The 21,646-nt window shown below is 39.0% G+C and overlaps 1 protein-coding gene across 1 annotated transcript in view; it reads left to right on the forward strand.

Annotated features, from left to right (window-relative positions):
• The window catches only part of ADCY5 (adenylate cyclase 5), a 218,148-nt gene that overhangs the window by 126,671 nt on the left and 69,831 nt on the right, over positions 1-21,646 (forward strand). Inside the window, 2 exon segments of the mRNA XM_009996221.1 lie at positions 7,283-7,432; positions 12,130-12,251. Coding sequence (XP_009994523.1) covers positions 7,283-7,432; positions 12,130-12,251 — 272 coding nt within the window.

Below are 21,646 nucleotides of genomic sequence, written 5' to 3' on the forward strand. Positions count from 1 at the left end.
TCAAGATCTCACTCTTGCAACTGGCCACTGGATGTTTCCCTGGAGTGGCAGATCCCCAGGCATCTGTCTCACCTGCTTAGCTGTGGGCTGTCAGCTTGCTTCATCCAGGTCACCATTAAGGATCCTCGCTTGAAAACAAGTGCTGATTTGTAGCTTGTAATTTATGTTAAGTGTGAAGTTGCACAGAAACTTGGTTGCCATGGAGATTCAGTGAGGATGGAAGATAGAACTCAGGAATCTCCTTCCTGACTATTTTATTGCTAGCAAGGGACAGCGCCTCTTCCCACCAGGCTGTGCCACCATGCAGAGGATGCTTTGCTGGGATTGTAATCAAGTTCCAGGAAAATTTAGACATAGAAATACTGCTTTTAGTGGTTGTTACATCAAGATTTGGTCAGGACAGTATATTCCTCTTTTCTTAATCTTATCACTCAATAACCAGAGAAAATAGGATCTCACTGAAATCCCAGCAGAAAAATTAATAGAAAATGAATGGGGAATTTATCAGTTTGATGTAGGAATGTTGCATCTTGAGATGATTATTTAAAATACATCTGTGTTGGTAATGTTTTATTCTTTAACAAATTCAGGAATTTAAGGTTTTAATTGTAAAAAATAATCCCAAGTCATAAATCCTATATTCTGTAGGACAATAAGAAAATATTGGTGGCAAAGAATGAATGGAAGATTTGCAATTACACCAATCAGTCAATTCATTAAAATGTTGTATAGAATAAGGTGTGAGGCATTTAAATTAAGCATCAAACTTTTTTATGTCCCCTGAAACAATTGGAATAATTGAAAAATATAAAAGTCTTAAATTTTTTCTCTATTATGGTGTATTATGTTCCTACCTGAAACTATGTGTTTAGAAGGTAAATTAGATTTAAAAAAAAAAAAAAAAGTTCTAAAGGAGGAAAGAGGCAAAATACTTGTCTAGCTTTCCTCTGGCAGAAAAAGAATCACATCTAAGAGATCATCATATAGTGGGGCTGTAAAGGTGAGGTGGTCACTCAAATACACCAAAGGGTTAGCTTCAGTATTATGTTTTAATTGACTGTAAGTCTTGAATGGAGATGTTCACTAGTGGCATAAGGGGTCTTCTAGTGTTTTCAGCTAAAATATCACTGCTTCTTTACTTCAGCAAGTAACTTTACTCTGAATGTAGAATCTAGCTGAAAGATTGAAGTAAATAGCTTTAGTTCCATGTAGGCTTCCCAAAGAGATGAATATGCAAAAACGTTTCACAAGTACTTCTGCAAAGAAATTTTTTGTTCTCAGTGTCAACTGAAGAGATTTTCTGCAGAGCATCACTTTCTAATAAATTCTGCTACTTCGGGGTTGCTAAATTATACTATGAGCAAAACATTAAAATTTTCAGAGCTGACATCGGTAGCTCTACTCATGTGCATAAAGTGCACTTAGAACAGTCTTGGATAGATAGTGACTATGACCAGTTTTCTGTTCTGCTGGAGATCCAAGTAAGTGGTTGCTACACAGGGGCAGCAGCACACAGAGGGAAGGCACCATACAACAGCGTCATAAAAATTTGTTCTTTGTCTCTGGTGCATTGATGTAATCTTTTGTTGTTGCAGTTGTTTCAAGTATTCAGTAAAACTACTTGCCACATTTAAATTAAAAATCCTCCTCCCTATTTGTTCGCTAGTGTGGAGGACAGCCCATCTTCTCCCCCCCACCTAAGACTAAATAAAAGTATTTACCCTGTTCTTTACTGGCCAAACACTGGAGGAATACCATAGGACTTGAACTGTTTAATTATCTTTCTCGTGTAATCTATAAGTTTTCACTATGTTAGTGCTAGTTGTAGCTCTGTGAAATGAAAGATGTTGTATATATATCACAAATACATGAGTAATTTGATCTTGGAGCCAGCTGATGTTGTTTTTCATTTTAATTTTCATTATGCCTTTGGCTCTGTAGCTGCTCCAATTGTTTTATTAGATAGTAGTATATAAAGAGGCAGTAGAGAGTTATTTGCTCTTCATGGAAAGTGTTTAAAAGCCTGCACCAGCTATACCTTGTCACAACAACTTTTTTTCATGTTTGTGCTTTTTATCTTTAGAATTTAACTGTTCTTCCAATTCAAGATTGCATGCGTAAGTGCTGTAGAAATATCTTGGATATCTAGAGCTTTTGTAGTCCATCATATTTTTGTTCTTACATTTTAATTTCCATGTGTGTGCTTTCCTTCTCCTTGGGACAGTTTTACTGCCCCACAGTAGAAGTGTAAAATGTAGTTTTTTTCAAAATGGGATTTTATGAAAATACCAAAACAATACCTTAATTTCAATGAAAAATAAATAGAAAAAAATACTACTTAATGCTGTTAGAAACAAACAAGGAATAGACTAGTGTCATGATCTCAGAACAGAAATAAACCTGAGCTTTGGCAAGAGAATTGTGCCAAAACAGAATAACTTGGCAAAAAACAACAGCTCTGATTTTTGTAATAAGCAATGATATTTCAAGGAATATATCCCACCTGCTCATGTAAGTAGTCAGCCTTGTTTGCTCTGGCAGAGGTAGGTAACTAACAAAATTTATCTCAGTGCTATCCCTCGTAAGCATGTTGTTGTCTCGTGATTACATATTGAATAGCATCTGGTGTGTGAGGAATAATCGAATAGAAATGCAGCAGGGAAAAGTGTAGCAATATTGATGCAAGCTGATACTTCTGCCTGTGGTGGTTCTGGAGGCTCTCCCCTGGTCACCGAGCCATCCCAGTTCTTCCTCAGCCTGGCTTGAAACACTAAAAAACACCAATTTTTGTGACAAAAGCATCTGGCCAAATTTAGCTCTCAATTTTGATTTTGTAATACCAGGTTTTCATAACTCTTAGAACACGTGGATTTGAACTGTTTCCGTCTCTTTCTTATTTTCCTTCACTCATCAAGGGAAAAACAGTTTCCTGCTGGAGATTCAACAGAAGCATTGCAGTGCTCTGTGTGATAAAATCAGAATGACTACAAACTGTCTGGTCTGCTTTGTTGTCTGAGATTGAGGTATTTATTATTTTAATGGAACTAAGAAGTCGCTGTGTTTTTCGAAAACCCCTTGTGGTACATACATGTCCTTACATACTGAATTACCTTTAAAGAATTCTCCCTTGGTAACAAGGATAATTTCTCTGCCACATGCAGATGCTGTAGGAGTAAACAAGTTCAACAACACCAAGTGCAAGGTCCTGCACATGGGTCAGGGCAATCTCGAGTGCAAATACAGGCTGGACAGAGAATGGGTTGAGGACAGCCCTGAGGAGAAGGACTTGGGGGTGTTGGTTGTTGAAATACTCGACATGAGTCGGCAATGTGCACTTACAGACCAGAAACCAACTGTGTCCTGGGCTGCATCAGAAGAAGCGTGGCCAGCAGGTCAAGGAAGGTGATTCTCCCCCCCTGTTTCACTCTAGTGGTACCTGACCTAGAGTACTTTGTCCAATTTCATAGCCCCCAGGAGAGGAAGGACATGGAGCTGTTGGAGAGATCCACAGGAAGGCCATGAAGGTGATCAGAGGGTTGGAGCACCTCTCTTATGAAGACAGGCTGAGAAGGTTGGGGTTGTTCAGTCTGGAGAAGAGAAGGCTCTGGGGAGACCTCAAAGCAGCCTTCCAGTACCTGAAGGGGCTACAGGAAAGCTGAGGAAGGGCTTTTCACAAGGGCATGGAGTGACAGGGCAAGGGAGAATGGTTTAAAACTGAATGAGGGTAGATTTAGATCAGACATGGGGAAGAAATTCTTCAGTCTGAGGGTGGTGAGACACTGGAAGAGGTTGCCCAGAGAAGCTGTAGATGCCCCATTTCTGAAAGTATTCAGGGCCAGGTTGGATGGAGCTTTGAGCAACCTGGTCTAGTGGGAGGTGTCTCTGCTTATGGCAGAGGGGTTGGACTAGATGATCTTTAAGGACCTTTTCTACCCAAACCATACTATGATTCTTTACCTAAATCTCTAGCTAGCCAGGGGAAGATTGTCTGAAATAGTTGCCATAATAATGTTTTTACTTTTCAGGCCACAGAGCTTAGGGAATCAGTTTTTTAATATCTGCATCATCCCTTTCCTCCTGGGACTGAAGCTGGTTACCATAGCAAAATGGCAAGGAAGCTGATAAGCAAGTAGTACCATTTGGAAACCAGGATATAAAATTATTTTATTAAGACAGAGGACTGTGAAAAAAATAAATGAGACTAGAAAGCTTTTTTTTTTCTGCTTTAATTTATTTTAAAACACCTGTAAAGAAAATTATTGTGAGCACATATTAAGCAGAATGCTCTTGCTCTCATAACAACTGTTGCTGAAAATAGTAGGAGCTTCAGTTTTAAATCTCTGCAGATCTTTGGTACTTTCAACAGTATAATTTTTCCCCTTGTGTTTCAGAGTGTTGTAAAGATGCAACAGGGTCAATTAAATTATGTTCTGTCTTACAGAATAAATACAGATGTCTATTCCCTACTACTTAAAAACTGCATTGCATTTTCGTTTTTAATCCTACTTGATGAAGCTTGGTCATCTGAGTCTGTCTTGTAAATCAGTCTGTGAAGTCCCTTGGGTGTGTGTAAAATGACATCAGTGAGTGCTGAAAACTAAAACTGTGTTGTGTTCCACAAATGTCACCAAAAAATGTCAAGTCTGGTGATGTTTTTTATACTCTCCTTTGACAACATTGATCTCAATGCATAATATGAATTGCATGCCTTGAACTGTACAGCTTGGCTGTTCAAGGCATCATCATGACAACAGTATCTTCGTGGGTGGGTCCCACTGCGGGGACTTTTTGTTGTCACTGAGATGTACCCAAAAAGAGCTGGTTTTCAGGGCTGAGGTCTTCCTCCTTTCCACTTGATTAACTACTGATATGTTGCCTGCCGTCTAAACCCCGTGTTGTGTCCTGTTCTTGGTGCGAGGGTTGAGTCACTGTTTTGGGGAGTTTGTTTTGGATTTGTGCTTTGGCTATAAGTGAAGTAAAGTTTCTGAGTCTTGGGATTAAACAAGAAACTGCACATTTCCTTAAAATCTGCTGTGTTATCCATTCCAGATATATGATGTGTATTTCTGCTGTTTTATGTATCCTGATAAATTTTCCACTTGATGCACAACTGAGTAGCTCCAATAGAGAGGATTTAGGAGCCTTGCTGTAATCCAGCCATGCAAAAGATGCTTTTTAGTGTTAACCCCTTTGAGCCTATAGTAACTCCATTGAACTTGTAGAGGTGTTGTGTTGAGTCACAATCAGTGCATCCATGAAGCAAGAATCAGAATAACTCCTTGAAAAGCCCTATTTCTGCTTAATTTTTAAGCTGTTTCTTTATTATAATAAGCACTGGTGTTTTGCTTTTTTACATACTATGGGAGGATTTTTCATCCTTAAGAATTATCATTATCAATACCTTTAAATGTCCATTTGATGCAGCGCTGGGTTAGGGTAAACTGAGCAGGATCTGGCTTTAAGTTGTCTGGTGTTTGATTAGCTGGGGGGGAGATAGAGGACCTTGGATCTGGGAAAGCCTTAGGAAGCTGAATGAGAATGTAATAGTGAAGAGAATGTGTGAGTTTAGGATCAAGGCTTGTTTCATGTTCATGTGTATGACCTGCACCTTCAATAGCCCTATCTCTGTGTGAAGTGTGGACTCAGTGGATGGAGGGAGTAATCCGTAGGGGAAAGGAATAGTTTCCTTCTTGGAAACCAGTTATCTGCAAATTCGTATAGCTGGCATTGATGATAGTCACCAGTGGGTGTCTATAATGTGCAGATTATTGTACCATAGGATGATATATAAGTGTGGGAACTCACTACTGGGATGTGGCCCAAAATGCAGCACTTGGATGCAGGGAGCTTCAGAAGTTGGCATATTGCTATTAACTGGCAGTGGTCCACAGAGAAAAGTCCCTCAGCTGTCTCTGGCTTAAGTTATTGCTTATTTTGAACTGAAAGATGAGGGGTTTCTGCCTAAATCCTGTTCCAAGGCAGAGTTGTTAACAAAATAATTGTTACAACACATGGCTGTAAGTCAAAGAGTTAGAGTAATCCCAGTGTGATTTCTTGGAGAGGTTGTTACTCTTTGGGATATGGGTGCATGTTTGACATGAGGGCAGCTCTTCTCTCCTCTGCAGTGACCAGGTTGGTCTTGAGCACCCCTGTGAGCTCAGTGCTTGCCCTTTAGAGTCTGGCCCTGTATTTTTAGGGAATAGGCTGGTCTGGAAATTACTGGTTTTATTCTGCAGTAAAAAAAGTAGTAAAGGCAAAGCGTATATTTGGACTCATTGGGCAACAGAGACCAAAGATCACTATGTTTAAGAATCTTGCATGTTTGACAGTCTTTCCCTCTAGAAGAGATGAAGTGTTTCAAGTAAGTCTGTCCTCAAAGGCAGATCCAGTACAGCTTGTGAAACTCTAAAAAGTTATACTGTGACTGACCTCTGTCAAGGGAAATGTTTACATGATACCATCAAAAGTGGTTTTGAGCATTTTGCATAAACCAAACGCCACCAATGAGCATGTTGGGTTGGGGGGTTTTTTTCCCTTTTTATTAAAAAATAGTTGGGAAATAAAGGATTGTGACACTATTTTTCAGCAAAAGTTATGTGACAGCTTCCTTACAAAACATAATCCATGTGGAAGCAGAAGAGCAATGTAGCTTTCCATTGTGCTTGTCCAGTCTAAATATGTTGCAGATTTAAAACTCTATGTCCACAGAAATGTAAATAACATTTTTTTTAATCTAGTAACATAATTTTTTTTAGTTGGAACTAGATTTTAAAAACTGGTTTAGTTTATCTTAAACCTTTTGAATACCAACAATTTCCCTTTGGTATTTTAAGCACTATTTCAAAATAATGGTTCCACGTATCTTTGAGATGTTTTTAAGCCAGATATGTAGGTACACAAACATGGAAATATTTGTGGTCCTCTGTCAGATCTGTCTGCATGAGTCTTAGCTGACAAAGCAATGATGCATTTTTAGATAGATATTTTCACATTAGTTCCAAGATACTGGATTACCAAAAGATTACAGAATTACAAGTGGAACTGTATTTTTTAGCAGTGAAGTAGTACACAGAGCTAGGAAAATGTATTTGAGGCCGTATATGGAAGTTTTATATTTTAAAGACTAGAGAGGAAAATACACTGGAATTAAGATCTTGAGGTTTAAGCAAGGCTTGGATTAAAAAGTCATGGAAGGGGTTGGGCTCTGGCTGGTGCTGTGTTACTGATGGCAGGTTTCCAAAGTGTAATGGGGTATTTTTCTCTTCTTTTCCTTTTGTTGCAGCTGGTCTCCAATGTTCTCATCTTCTCCTGCACAAACATTGTAGGCGTGTGTACCCACTACCCAGCAGAGGTGTCCCAAAGACAGGCTTTCCAGGAGACCAGGGAATGCATACAAGCCAGGCTGCATTCTCAAAGGGAAAACCAGCAGCAGGTAAGAGCACAATGGGAAATAAAAAATAAAATTGCTGACGCAGAAATAGCATGCAAATTGTTCCTGTAGGATGGGATTTGCAGGCCTCTTCCTTCTTGACTAATCCAAGCAAGAATAAGCTGATGGTAGAGGGCAGGATGTTTAAAGGTTTGAAAGGAAGCTCAGGGGAGTATTTCTTCCCCAATATCCTGGCAGATTTCTCCAAACACATCAACAAATTCTGTGGTCTGTGGTCTGCAGATTAAAATTGCACAGTATGTAGAGCGTCTTCATGGGGTTTTTTTGCACCCAGCATTCAAGCATGTGTTGAATACAGATGCAATACACAAGCTTCAGATTGACCCTCTTTGTAAGGCCAAGCCATGGTGTGTCAGCAAAGCCACTGCCAACAGGTAGTTGTAAGGCAGGTTTCAGAAGTGAAAGGTAAAAAGTGGGCCACAGGACATACTGCCTAGTACCTCCAAAGTGGGTCATCTTCCTGCCTTTCCTAAAGGTTCCTACCTATTTATATAGCTCTGTATACCTTATAGCCCTCAAGTGAATTGTATTTGTTCAAAAAGTAAGTTCTATCACCAACTTTGATGTTTTTTTCACTATAAAAAGACCTGTTGCTGCCAACATGCAGCCTGGTCACTGAGGACATTGAATGTGTCCACTCATCTAATTAATTTCCAGGTTCTCTCACAACAAATCTCTTGTGTCCACAGAATTAAAAACAAAAGACCTTTTGGGGCAGCTTGACTATTCCTTTGCTAACAGATATCTCTACCTTGCAGTACATCTCATAGTGGTCTGTCCAGTTCAATTTGAAATGAATCATGAAATGGGGCTTCCACTCTTCCCTAGGGAGAAATCTCAGAGCTGAGTTGTGCCTTTGGGGAAGAGGTCAGGGGAATGAATCAACTGGAGAGTCTTTGTATCTCTGTGGCAACACAGCTTTATTTCCCCTCATGTCTCAGCACATCTGCATCTATGGATTTGTCTTTTGGCAGTGTTTCATGAGGTACTCCTGGCTGCCACACTTGCTGTTTAACCCTTATTGTGAAAGAATGTGTGCAAGTGCTTCATTTTGTTAGAATAGGTATGAAAACGAGATTCACACTCAAGGCTTCTCTTTCCTTCGTAACTAATGTAGTCTCAGAAAGACAAAGCAAGCAGCTGCTCCTCCTTCCACACTTTGAAATGGAAGAAAGGGTTGAGACAAGAGGATACCTTATTTTCCTTACTGTTGACAGCTCTGTCCTCCCTGCTGAGGGACTGCCTTAGCAGCATGGCTCAAATGCTTGTGCAATTCTGGCTTTAGGAGCTTCTGTGTCAGAAGTAGTTAATGAAAAAAGTCCTTACAAATGCTTTATGCCTTTTTCTTCTCCTCCACCCCAGAAAGTATTGTACCACACAGAAAAAAGCCAGGACATCAGAAAAACATGGGTCAAAGCCAGTTATTTAGAAGTACCCTCCAGTATTTCCAGCAGTAACTGTGTGTCCTGGCAGCTGAACATTCCTAATAAGCTTATTTGCTGCCACAGGCTGCACTGACATTGATCTCCAGGTTCAGTTCAGATGCAACCCTGTGCATAATGCATTGAAGTATTCTTGAGGTGACAGCAGACACAAATAAGGGCCGGTCAGCCCACATTTGGATTTGAGTAAGAGATGGATTTTTCAGGACTGTTGTTCTCTCCTCCTCTTTCTCCTCACTTGTGGTGAAGAATGACGGTTATTAAACACAAGGACAAATGGATAGTCATGAGACACTAAATATTTGTCGTGCTTTAAGGTCATCTTGGCAGACTATGGCAAAAATAGTTAAAAATCCTATGTAGTATAGAGTTGTAGGGATGTGTGTGCCCACATACATCAATGGGTACATATGTAAACAGAGGAGATCTATATTGTAGTTCTTCAACTGTGCCTGTTCCAGAGACTAGTGCTCCTTGTGATGCACCTGTTTAATGTATAATTCAGTGGAATTGCATCTTATTTTTAAGGGAGATTTAAATGTGAATTTGCTCTTGCTTTTTTATCAGGTCAGACTTTTACCTTGTTACACTTGTGAAATAGCAGTATCAGTCACCTCACTGGTGCATAATAAGGGATTTTACAGTGCTTTCTAGTCATTATAACAAAATGAAAATTGTGCTCTAGTGAAAACTTTAATTTTTGTGCTCCATTTGGAATAAAACATAGTGATTTTGTTGGTTTGAAGATCTTTTAGTATAGCTTGTGCTCTGCAAAGGCACTTTTTACAGCCTGCTCCTGTTAGTCTCTAAGGTTATTTTCAGTGATCATAGTGCTCCCAAGAAACAGAATAAACATAATGCCCAACTCTATAACATGCCTTAACTTCCTAATTAATTGCTACATGAAGGGATGTTGTGCTACATGAGTTAGTTTCACTTGATGAGTCTACCTTATTCCCCAGTTGGTGGTAGTTTAGAGCCGTGCTAGTTTGTAACCTGGAGATCTCAAATGTCTTGAAAATATTGGTGATTTAATCTGGCAAGTTCCTAGCATGTCAAGAAGAGCAGGGGTGGGGGTTCTCAAGCAAAAGTTACCCAGAAATGTACATTAAAATTTCCTGAACTACTAGCAAGAGAAACAAAGTCCCCTGAACATGTTCCTAATTTGCAAGCAAGTAAAAAAATATATATATAAATTCCTCCACACTTGTGCACCCACTGGGAATGTTCCAAACCCGTGGGTGCCCCTGAACTTCCCATTAAGCTCCGAGTTATTTAGAGGATATGTAAAATCACACATATTTAGAGGATATTCAAAATCACACGTAAAATAGCAGCTTTCACACATTCAAGGATGCCTATTATAATATGCAAATGACAGCAGCGTATACACCAGTTACTCTGGAAAGCATGCAAATATGTTGTGCTTTTGCACTCAAGGAGTATGCTAATAGCTGACAGAAGCCTGAGGACATGTTTCATGATCTTAAAAAAAAAAAAAAAAAGGGGGTATGTAACTGTTAGCACCTGCAGGATGCTAGTGAAGGTGAGGGTACTTTAAACAAGTATCGTGTGCTGCAGTTTTGAGCAGAGGATATAGAAATCCCTTCAACACATTTTTTTGGTGTTATTACTACCTCTTCAGGGAGCAGAGGCAAGAATCAATCTTTTTAAGGTACACATTGAATGGGGGAAAAAAGGAAATACTGGGCAGTGCTGCAGACAATAAAATGTCTTAGTGCATGCTGAGCACATTTCCACAGAGTTTATCTTCCTCTGGTTCCCCCAAAGAACTTCTCTTTCCTTAGAGGAAGAAATAAATGGGCAACTTACAGTTAGAACTAGGAATTAGAAACCGGGAATGTGTCTACAGGCTTTGGTGACGTGAGTAGTTAGTACAGGATTGTTGACCCCTCTGAGTCAGAATTGTGTTTTAGCCCTACTGTTCCCTGTAGTGTTGAGAATTAATGAGTTGTTAGGTAAGATCGGAGACCTTTGTTTACACCACATTGTGTCTACGTTGCCAGGAAGGAGGGCACTTTTCTTCCCTCTGCTCACTGCAAGTAAAGAAAAATGATAAAGATGAAAGTGGCACAAGCTTTTGGGATTCTTTGGCTATTCCAGAGTGCTGCTTGCTACTTAGACCACAGTGGAGATAACTGATCCCAAAGGAAACGTTCCCCACCTTCTTCGACCATAGCAAAAACTTATTTTGAGCTGTGAGGGGTGTGAGTGGGAATAAAAAGGTCTGGGCAGAATTTCTCAGGTGGGATTCCTGAAAGATACAGATGCATCCCTGAGGCATAAATTACATGCAGATTTAAATTCTATAGCTTCTGCATGAAATTACCACCAAATTTAGAATAATAACAAGCACAGGCTTTTGTGTGAGTTTTTAGGAAAATTACCAGAAAGTCATCATTTTGTCATGTAACTAATTTTTGCCTGGCATGCAAAACTTTATATGGAGCAGCTTACAAATAATGTTATGGAAGTCACACTAAAGCTATTACCTGTAAATTAAAATGCCAAGTGAGGATGGAAGGTCATGATTTGTTGAGGATGGAGGTGGTTATTGAAAATGCTCTTGTAGGTGAGTGGGTGGATTTACAGGTCTTAATGCAATTGGACACTAATAGCAGGTTTAAGTGTAGAAGTAAAATACTGCATTGCTGGGCTAACTATTCGCACTAGTTTTATCAGGACATTCCTTTTGACTCTTTAGCTGCTAAAAACAGGTTTGTGCCTGTTGGAGGAATGTGCTTAGATGACGAGACAGGAAAGGAAGGAATTTTAAATGGTGCCCAAGGGTGTTGGGGTATCAGTCTTCTGGTGTTATGTGAAGGAGAACTTCATGGTGGTGTGGAGAGACTGTGTGGGCAAGTCAGACTGTATCATTTATCAGAGACCTTCTTAGGATGGTGCACAGGCACTTTTTGAGTTTTGTGGCTCTTTCACTTGCAAGAATTGGCAACCATGAATCACAAGTCCAGTACAGCTGCCATGAAAACACATGGGGTTTTTTTCTCCTAAAATCATGGTGTTCTCATTGTAGTGTTGGGACAGAATTGTATATGACTTGTTAGGGGATCAGCTGTTGGGTTTATGGAGACCGTTTCTCTTGGTTGTACTAATCTCTCACCAAACTGATGACTCATTTTTCCCTAGTAAGAAACAAAGGGTATTTGTTAACTGGGCAGCAGGTGTTTTAATTGGTTCATCTGTCTGACTCCACAGGAGCGTCTCCTGCTCTCTGTACTTCCTCGACATGTTGCCATGGAGATGAAAGCTGACATTAATGCCAAACAGGAAGATATGATGTTTCATAAGATCTACATCCAGAAGCATGACAATGTCAGGTAAGAACAGGAGCCCATCTCCAAGCTGCTGGGGAGAAGGCACCCTCCCAGTGCTTGGCACTTAACACCCAGGGATGAAGGTGATGGTGACACATAATCCAAAATAAGAGTAATGACTCTGAAGTGTCACCATTAAAATTTTGTTTATAGGACAGGAGGAGGATTGCCACATTCCTGCAATGTCTTCCTTCAAGAAGCAACTTTGGCTGATCTCTTTCCTTAGATTTTTATTGTTTTTTTCATTGCTGGGGGTGAATCTCAGTGGTTTTGAGAACATGGGTTTAGTTATTTTGTTGACAGGTAGAAGCACCCTTCTGATATGCCATGATGAGATGCAAGTTAAGGATGGGCAATGCTTTCCACAGGGTGAATTGCAGAGCCCAGCTGAGGTTAAGATCACCTAGAGTAGTCTCTGCCAGTTTTGGAATTTCAAGCAGGGGGTCCATTAGTAACATCCCTTGGAACCTGCTTGAGTCACCTAGCAATATGGTGCTCCTTATTCTAGGGGAATGGGCAGGAAAAAGTTGATATCCAGTCTTTGGCAAGCCATGAAAATCAAATTCAGTCCATTTTGCTGGGATAGTCCAGCCCATGAGCTTCTGAACTGTCCACTTCCCAGTGAAGAGACAATAAAGCAGTACTTTCGTTGCTTGCTATTTTTATGGACTGTAGTTGGAAAGTTAAATTTAACTTTTCATGATGCATTTTACCTCTCCTATTTTACCTGACCTCTCTGGGGATCATTTATGTCTCTGCTAAGCCAGGTCCTGAAACTGTTTAACAGCTCTCTTAGTCTAGAAATACTTGAGACACGGAGACTGTGGACAGAGAACTTCCCTTTTCCCCCTGTCAGTCTCCCCTTCCAACTAGAAATTTTCCTGTAAACTGCTTGCATAACCTTCACTCTTATAGAGATCTAAGTATGTTGGTAAATTTTATTTTCTGACACTTGCTCAACAAATTAAAAGTGGATTATCTTACATATAATGCACCCTGCATAATCTCCAATAAATGATGCAGTGAAATTCAAATGAAAATCTGAAGAATTTGACAAGATTTCCGTAACACTGAGGGTAGCAGAGAGAGGTAATTTACAAGTAGAAAACTGGTTGGGAAGTTGCTCGTTTTAGAATGTAGAGTCTGATATAAAACTCACGGAAATATGGGCAAGTCTGTGTACTGGCTTGGATGGACTTCAGTTCAGCCTTTCATATTTTTTTTACTTAGTAAGCAGATAAAGATTCACTAGTAATACTGAAGATAAAAAATGTATCAGATATAAAATACAACAATGGTTCAGTGATGAAAAATAAATAATATACATATGGTGATTGAGGTGCGAGGAGGCCATCCAAAATGCCCTCAACAGAGTATGTGCTATAGTAGTTTAGATTAGGTTTTGTCTGTAAATTAATTTTTTTCTTAATAGCACTGAGCTTGTCCAAGAAGGTATGTAAATTTCTTGTGATAGGTGCCATTTCTGAATTTTCTTAATGGAGAAATTACTTTTTTCCAGTACTCAAATGTCAGCCTGACACTCAAACTGCATGTAATTTGTTAAATATAACATGAGACTAGTAAGTATGGTATGATAGTCCTTCACATCAGTTTCCACATGCCATTATTTGCAGGTTTGAAAGTTGTTCAGTACAGTCAAATTTTAGTAAAGGTGATTATCTATTTAGGATTATCTGATATTTTAACTATGTCACTAAATAGACAAAAACTAAATAAACAGTAATAAACTAAATTTACAAATTAACAATTCTAAGGTGAAAGGGCAATCTGATGGAACAATTATGATTGGAAAAAATAGTCCAAAGATAATGGCTGGTATGGAGACAAGGAGATAAAACAACAAATTAAACACAATCCCAGAGTATGGGAAGAAAAAACTGTTTGCTTTGATGCTCAGTTATGGCTCTGAAGTAACATGCAAATGTAACATAAATACATACATGGGTATGTGCAACACTTGAGTTTCTTGGACCTGGGTAGCTAACAGGAAGTTTGCAAACATTTAATTTTCCCATGTTGTGTGTTAATTCAATAATATAAACATTCCAGAACAGATTGTCTTCTGCAGTTTAAAAGTCATTTTAACTGGGTTCCTCATGGTAATGAGTATTTAGGAATCAAGCCCTTGCAGGTGCTGAGGAGATTGAGGTCTCAAAGGATCTTGCAAGAGGAAACAACTTAAATTATATCTTCCTCAAAGTATGGACTTTGTTTTCTGCACTTAGGAGGTCCTAAATCAAATCCCACTGAGATAATGGAAGAGGCTGGAAAAGGGAGATAAGAAATAGAAATAAAATAGTATATGGTCTGAGAGCAAATAGAAGGTAACTTAGAAGCACCTCAACTTCGTGTACTTTAGGCAAATGAATAACTAAGTATGAATATTGAGAAAAGGAAACATGATTTGGAACAAATTACTCGTTTCACTCTGGGAGTTCAACATGGAGCCTTTGCTCTTGCCTGGGTGTACTGAAACCACCTCTAGTGGGAACGGCTGCAGATGATTTTCAAGCACTTACATGCACACAGAAATACCCTGGTAGTGGGGGGTCACATCTCAATGGTGTGGATTAATGAACTGGCTGAACAAAAGCCAGCATGGTCTTCACTTTTCATGGGGATATGCCCACAGGGAGGCTTTTCTGATGAGAATGCTCCAAGCAATTTTGTTTTGTTTTTGTCACTATTCAAAAATGTCACAAGATTTGAGTTTCTATGAGCTAAAGGTTATTGTGTCAAGTCAATAGAGAAGTATGTGAAGTCGATGCAATAGTTCTGTGCCCAGCCATTGAATCTGGCTTCCTGTTGGTGATTTATAAACGGGAGCATTTATTTCCTTTGCAGTTCATAGAAGTGGTAAGGTCTCTGTGACTGCACAGAGGTGCATGTTTTCCTCCTCCATCAGCTGTGTCTAGTGACTTTATTACTGCCCTCCTGAATTCATTTTTAAAAAAAAGATTACTAATTAAAGTGTAATGGATGGGAATTTGCATAAGATATTGATTTATAACTTCACTGCCATCGTAATGCCTGGAGCATGAAATCTTAATTTTTACTGGATCTTCAGGGTGAGGTGGCTCACCAGTTTCACAATCAAGGTGGAAATAATGAGCCTCACTGACACTGGAGGTTTCCATCCAGCTGGGTTTAACTCTGTCCTTTTGAGCTCAGGAGGCGCAGGAACTGCAGCCTCTTGCACTTTGTCTAGTTTGATGATTTGTGTGGGAGAAGTAGTTTACTAGATTCTGTTCCAGACAAAATTAAATATTACAATTTTCAGGGATGATTTGGTCTGGGCTTTTGGGACCACCTCTGATTTTAATTAAAAAAAAAACAACCAAAGCATTCTGCCAGCAAAAAAATGTTATTCTAAAATTATTGAAGTTACTGTGTAGCATTTTTTTCTGTTTTAAAATGAGGAGTTTGTAAATTATCAGTTTTGCTCTGATATTCTTAGTTTCAGATACTGGGTACCAGGTACTTAAGATACATGCTTCTTTTTTCTTTTTATAAAGGTTACATGCTTTTTTCCCCTTTTTTAAAGAAAAAAAAGTCAGTTTAAAATGATGCCAGCAGTAGGTCTGTAAAACACAGGTATGATCCTTTAATGAGAGGCAGTTCTGCCATGTTACTGCTTACTGTGTTACACTTCTCTTAGAGGGTGGGCTTATCTCTCTGTTTGGGGTACGATGATGCAAAATACAATGGTCTTTCTAACCAGAATGGGTAAAAGCAAATCTCTTTAGAGCCTTATCAGGACTTCCTCTGAATGAGTTCATAATCTCCTGATTATTGTTATGGAAAGTAAAGTTCAGAGACTAATTTTTCCACAAGGAAAATATAATTTCCTGACATTTTTTGGCCGCAAAATTTGTTTCAGGATTATGTTCTTCTGAATAATTTAGGTTGATGACAAAATAAAGATGGAGAAGTTTGGGGTCAATACACTCTTTTTTATTGCAAATGAGCAGAGCCGTTTAACACGAATGAAACAATTTCCCATCTTGATTTACTGAATGAGGATTATCTTTGACAAATCCTCAGTGTGATTTGACCTTCCCCACGTGTGTGTGTGTTAAATATAAAGTCTATTGTCAAATGCAATCAGGAAAGGAGTTCCCAAAACTATGCGAGTAATTTTGGATAAACAACAAGGTGAATTATGTAACTAAATCAGTTCACATTATCATGAATGAGATTATGTCTGATAGACAAACCTTAAGATACGCAGAGATAATATTGTTTATTTCTCATGCTTCCCGGGCAGAATTTAAAATGTTTTACATTACTATTGCTATTTATAGTATCTCACTGCAGTGATAATGGCTTTAATGCTATCTAGGCTTGGCCAAATATAGTAATCTCTGTGCTATAAAAAGGAGGTTTGAAGTCCTCTGTGAGGGGATAAAGGTTGGCTTTGTTATTGAAATTCCTTTGATGAACTGTTTCAGGAAGCTTATTTTAGGGCTGGTGTCCAAGCACGGTGAAAGTGACAGTTTCCTCTCTTCTCCCCTTCACATAATTTATGTGCATCGTGTACTCAAGAATGTTAACCTGATCTCAGAGTTTTTTAAACATCTTGACAACTTGAACTAAACTATCTGCAGAAATGAAACAGTCCATTTCCTTTCAGCTTTCTAAACGAAAAACATTTTTTACCAGTTTTCTGATTTAATTATATTTTAACACCAGAAATTCTCCCCTTAAAAATTACCAAATAGTTGCACTTTGAGTGTCAGGATATTCAGACCAGCTGTGTCAGCTTAATCTTCTCCTCTTATAGGCACTGAGATGCTTAATTAGTTGCTTATGAAGTCAAGGTGCCACGTAAGTGTGCTAGGAACTTTGTGAAAAATTCAACTAAGTAAACATCTTTTTCTTCCCTCCTCCCACTGTCCTTGGACCCAGGACATCTAGTCTTAATGTTTCTTGCTGCTAAAGGACTTAGTACAAAGCTTAGCTCTGATCACAGCTAGTAGGAGGGTTCCCAGGATATAGCTGTAACTGGATGTATTAGTGCCATGGCTTGCCAAAGCAATATGCTGCTTAGTAGTATGTTCTTCTTGGTGAATATAAGCATGAGGCTGTTTTTTCTGGCTTGCTAACAGTGCCTTTTGAAATGCTAAATGGGTTTATAATGAGACTTATCCTCCCAAGTCAGGGTTAAACACAGGGTTGCCTTTGGAGGTAGTTACCAATGGGGTGGTTTTGTTCAGGAGCTCATCCCAATTCTGTTTTCATGCCTTTTCATGAGACATTATTGCAGTTAAGCAGAAACCCATTAATTTTACCATCTTTAATAAATAAAACTACAGTATGCATCTATAAATTTCTCTCTGTTCTTATGTGTATATTTTCAAAGATTGAAAGATCTCCATCCCTGCCTTCTTCCCTTTTTTGAGGAGAGACAGACTGAAAATTGATGGTTTATGTTTGAAGATGAGGAGGAAGCCCAAGAGCAAGTTTTATCTGTGTTTTGCTTCCTGGTACTGCTCTCCTCATCAGTCCATGAGCTTTGATCTCCTGAAATGTGTTCATGGGTCAGTTGGTTATTTCTCAATATCAAGTCTTAGCAAGAGCTCTACCTCCTTTTCTTCTTTTAAGGCATATTCTCACAAGCAGTAGGTTATTTTTGTAGGTAGGTAGGGGGAAACTGTGTGGGTTTCATGTGGGTTCAGGGGCCTTCTGCATTTAATTGCCATAAATTCTGATTGAGGCAGTAGGCTGAGAAAAATGAGTAGGAAGGAAAAAATCAGCCTTCCCATGACTTTCCCCAAATGACAGCAGTAAATTTTACCTACATGGGAACTTTTCTGATTCCCTGTCAAGAGCCAGCTCCTGGGAATTCACCCATGTCAGGCTAGAGAGTGAATCTTGGCTTTTTAATTTTTCAGAAAATTCAATATTTATTTATTTTTTAAATATAGCAATGATTTTTCTGCATTGTGAAAGTAGGTTTCACCCATGGGTGAAGGTGAGTTACTCTGCTCTTACTGCCACTGATCTCCTGTTTCTTCCTAACCATTTTGTTGGTTTTGAAAAGAAAAATTGTTACACCGGAGCTTGACATCATAGCTGTGCAATAAATCTGGCTTTTAATATTAGAGGAGGTGTTCAACCCAGGATCACTCTGTCCTTTCAATATGTGTGTGTCAATGGTTCAGTCTCAAAGTCTTTCAAGCCAGAGATCAAGCAGGTTTATATATTTTATCAAATCTCCTTTTTTGTGCATGTGCACAGCACCCTTTCTGCAGAACAAGTACCTGCTAACTTGTTTAAGCATCCATCAGACTGCAGATCTTTCTTTTTGAACTGGGAATATGTTGTGATCTTGGTTCCTACTGGGAACTCCTGGTGTCTTCAGAGGCATGAGAGAGCCTTGTACCCTCTGAAGAGCAGAACAGACAAATAACTGGCCACAGGACACCCCACTGGTTATGTTAGTTAAACATGTGTGCTGTAATAAAGATAACATCCAAAAAGTGCTGTGTGCCAGGTGACTGCAGATCTGCAGCCACCAGCAAGCCAACAGCGATTAGGAAGGGGCTGTGATGTATAATTCACACCCTGCTATTCTGAGTTTACACAAAGGTCTGTGAAGTTCACAGGGTGATGGATTGAAGCGTGTTAGATGTTTTAATGGTGAAACACTGTGAATAGTAATTTGGAGAGAGTAATGAAGGTGCCTGAAGAAGTCTACAGAGCAGTATTTTAACTCATCAGGGTTATTTGGATTTTCTTTTTTCTTCAACAGTACTAAAAAAAAAAAAACTATTTTAAAAATAATAAGCCTGACTGCTGATTGGCCTGATAGAAAGAACAAATGTATCAAATTTATCATTTAAAAATGCATCAAATTATGTTTGCTAAACTAATCTACCCCAAATCTCCTCTGTTCCAGAACAACTTTGACAAGAAAAATTGAGTCTTCTCTGGCCAAAACTTTATTTTATGAAGACTTGACTTGTACAGACTTGCTTTTCTCTTTTAAAGACTTGGTTACATTTCATTTAACAAACTACTTTGTCATGTAGTTAACATGCAAAGTGGTTTTAAGAACATTGAGTTTATATAACATTTTAAGAGGTTCTTGTTAAAATCATCCCACCTTTTTCTTCCTCCTTAGACTATAATGACTGAGAAGAAAAAAAATCAGTTAAACTTTTTATTCTGTAATGCATTGAACTTTGCAAAACTATTTAAAGCCCACTTACAGAAACTGTAAAGCGGGCACAATTTTGGATGGGATTGGATTAACTTCTCTTGTCTTATATTTATATCCCTCAACAATTGTTGCTAATTTGTGCATCTGTTCTTAGTGGTTTATATATAATTTTGACACTGGATAAATGATGAAGAAGAGACAAAAACTGAAATGAATTAGTGAAGAGCTCTCAAGTGGTCTGGTATCCTGTGACTCAAGTTAGTGCGTTGCCATCTTGAGTCTATGTCCTCCAGTAACTGAACGTGATAGTGTATTTATTAAACTTTTTTCTTTTTATTAATTTTGCTTGATACCAAGTGGTTAAAAAGTTAGTGAGAGGCTGCTGCTGGCTACATAATTTTCCAGAATGGTGTTTCTGTAAGAAGCCAGGCTAAGAACAGCTCATTTCAGAAAGAGAGCTAACAGAAATGAGAGGCAAGAGAGAACTGCAACAACAGCAAAGGATGCAAAAGACAAAAGAGATTAAGGAGTTTCAGCACATACACACTGTTGACAGGTCATTGGCATTGGCCTTGTGGAAATATAGGGGTGCTCTTTTTAGAAAACTGAAATTCTTCTGTCTCTATTTGTATTCCTGTTACAAAGCCCTAGAAAGATGCACACAGTTTTATGTGGTGGAATAAGAATTTGTAAGATCATATAGGTTCTGAGGGCTTGCAAGTTTGCAAGTAGTTTTCAGAAGTTGGAAAGAAGTGTATGTGTGATATGGTTTAAAAAGCAAACAAGGTACAGGAATGTAGGTATTATCTTCCATGATACCTTGGCCAGCAAGGATCTTTATCTGTGGTGATTCTACATGTGTTTGGCAAATATTTGAGACTCTCAAAGGCACTGAGAAATTCCAAGGATGCTCTTGACCAGTAACTACGCCCCTATTTGAGCCAAACTCCTAAATGACCTCTTAAATATATAGGTAGGACATCAGGGTTTGTAATCAGCTTCCTCAAACTCCAGTTCTACAGAACTGACTCTCAAGCCCAAAAACCTAGTGCAGTGACCACTTGTGATACTTGGATCTGTGTGACTATCAGCAAAATGTTCTCTTCTAGACTCCTGTTGCAGAGATCTCCCCAGAAAGTGGAGTGCAGAAAGCTGGGTGACCATGGTACTGATCAGTTTTAAGGTCATCTGCAGATGCCTGTTTGTCCCCATCAGTAGCTCTGCAGAGCATCTGGAAGCACAACTTGCCCTTCCACGTGAAGAGGAAGGTTGAATGTGTGAGGCAATGGGGAATTTTTCCAGCAGAGATTTAATACTGACAGCTTGTTGGTCCACCATATCAGCTTATTTGTTTGGAGATTTTTATTGTTGGTTTGAGTGGGATTTTTTTAACTTTCAGCATGATTTTTTTGCAGTCTGATAACACACTGGCTCCATTTCTTGCTCTTTGTGTTGCTAATAGGATGTTACTAGGACAACCCTCCTTCTTCTGACAACTCCTTAATTTCTGTTATCTTCAAGGCCTGGCAGACCCCTGCATCAGTGCTGAATTGCAGTAGCAATTTGGAGAGATGCTTTTGTAACATCCTGTGCTGTGAAGAACATGAGTGATCCGCAGCGTAGAGCTGATGGGGTATTTGTGGGGTGGGCAGGTACACAAAAAAGACAGGAAAGATGAAAAAACCTGTGAAAGCAAGGAAAAAAATCAGCAATTGTTAGTAATGACTAGAAGAAAGGAGGTGAGAGAATAGAAAACAGATGGACAGTTTTAGATAGTGGACGGTTATGTGACACATCAGTTCTGGTGGAGAGCCTCCAATCTTGGGAGCATGAACACCAGTGCAATGCTGCTTTCTGCTGTGGTTGTTTCCAAAGAATGAGCTAATAAGAATCCATCTGTAGAACAAAGCAAACAAAACTTTGGCTTCTGCTCAGGGGAACTTGAGCAATTCTAGTTACAGATCAGGCTTCAACAGAAGCCAAATGCTGATCCATAGAAGTATAATTACTCTGTTTCACTTGGAACCTTTTGTTCTGGATTGCTTTCAAAACTACTGTAAGCCCCTTTGTGAGATTCTTTTTCTTTCCAGGCAAGAGAAAAAGAAGCCTTTTGATTTCATAGTTCTACTTAGTTTCAATTAAAAAGAAGAAAAAACTCACAGCATCCTTGCCTTTCTTCCTTAAGAATCTTCTCTTCTGCAAAATAGTGTTC

This window comes from Chaetura pelagica, unplaced genomic scaffold (genome assembly GCF_000747805.2).
Source record: "Chaetura pelagica isolate M959 unplaced genomic scaffold, ChaPel_1.0 scaffold3, whole genome shotgun sequence".
In the NCBI taxonomy this organism is placed as follows: Eukaryota; Metazoa; Chordata; class Aves; order Apodiformes; family Apodidae; genus Chaetura; species Chaetura pelagica.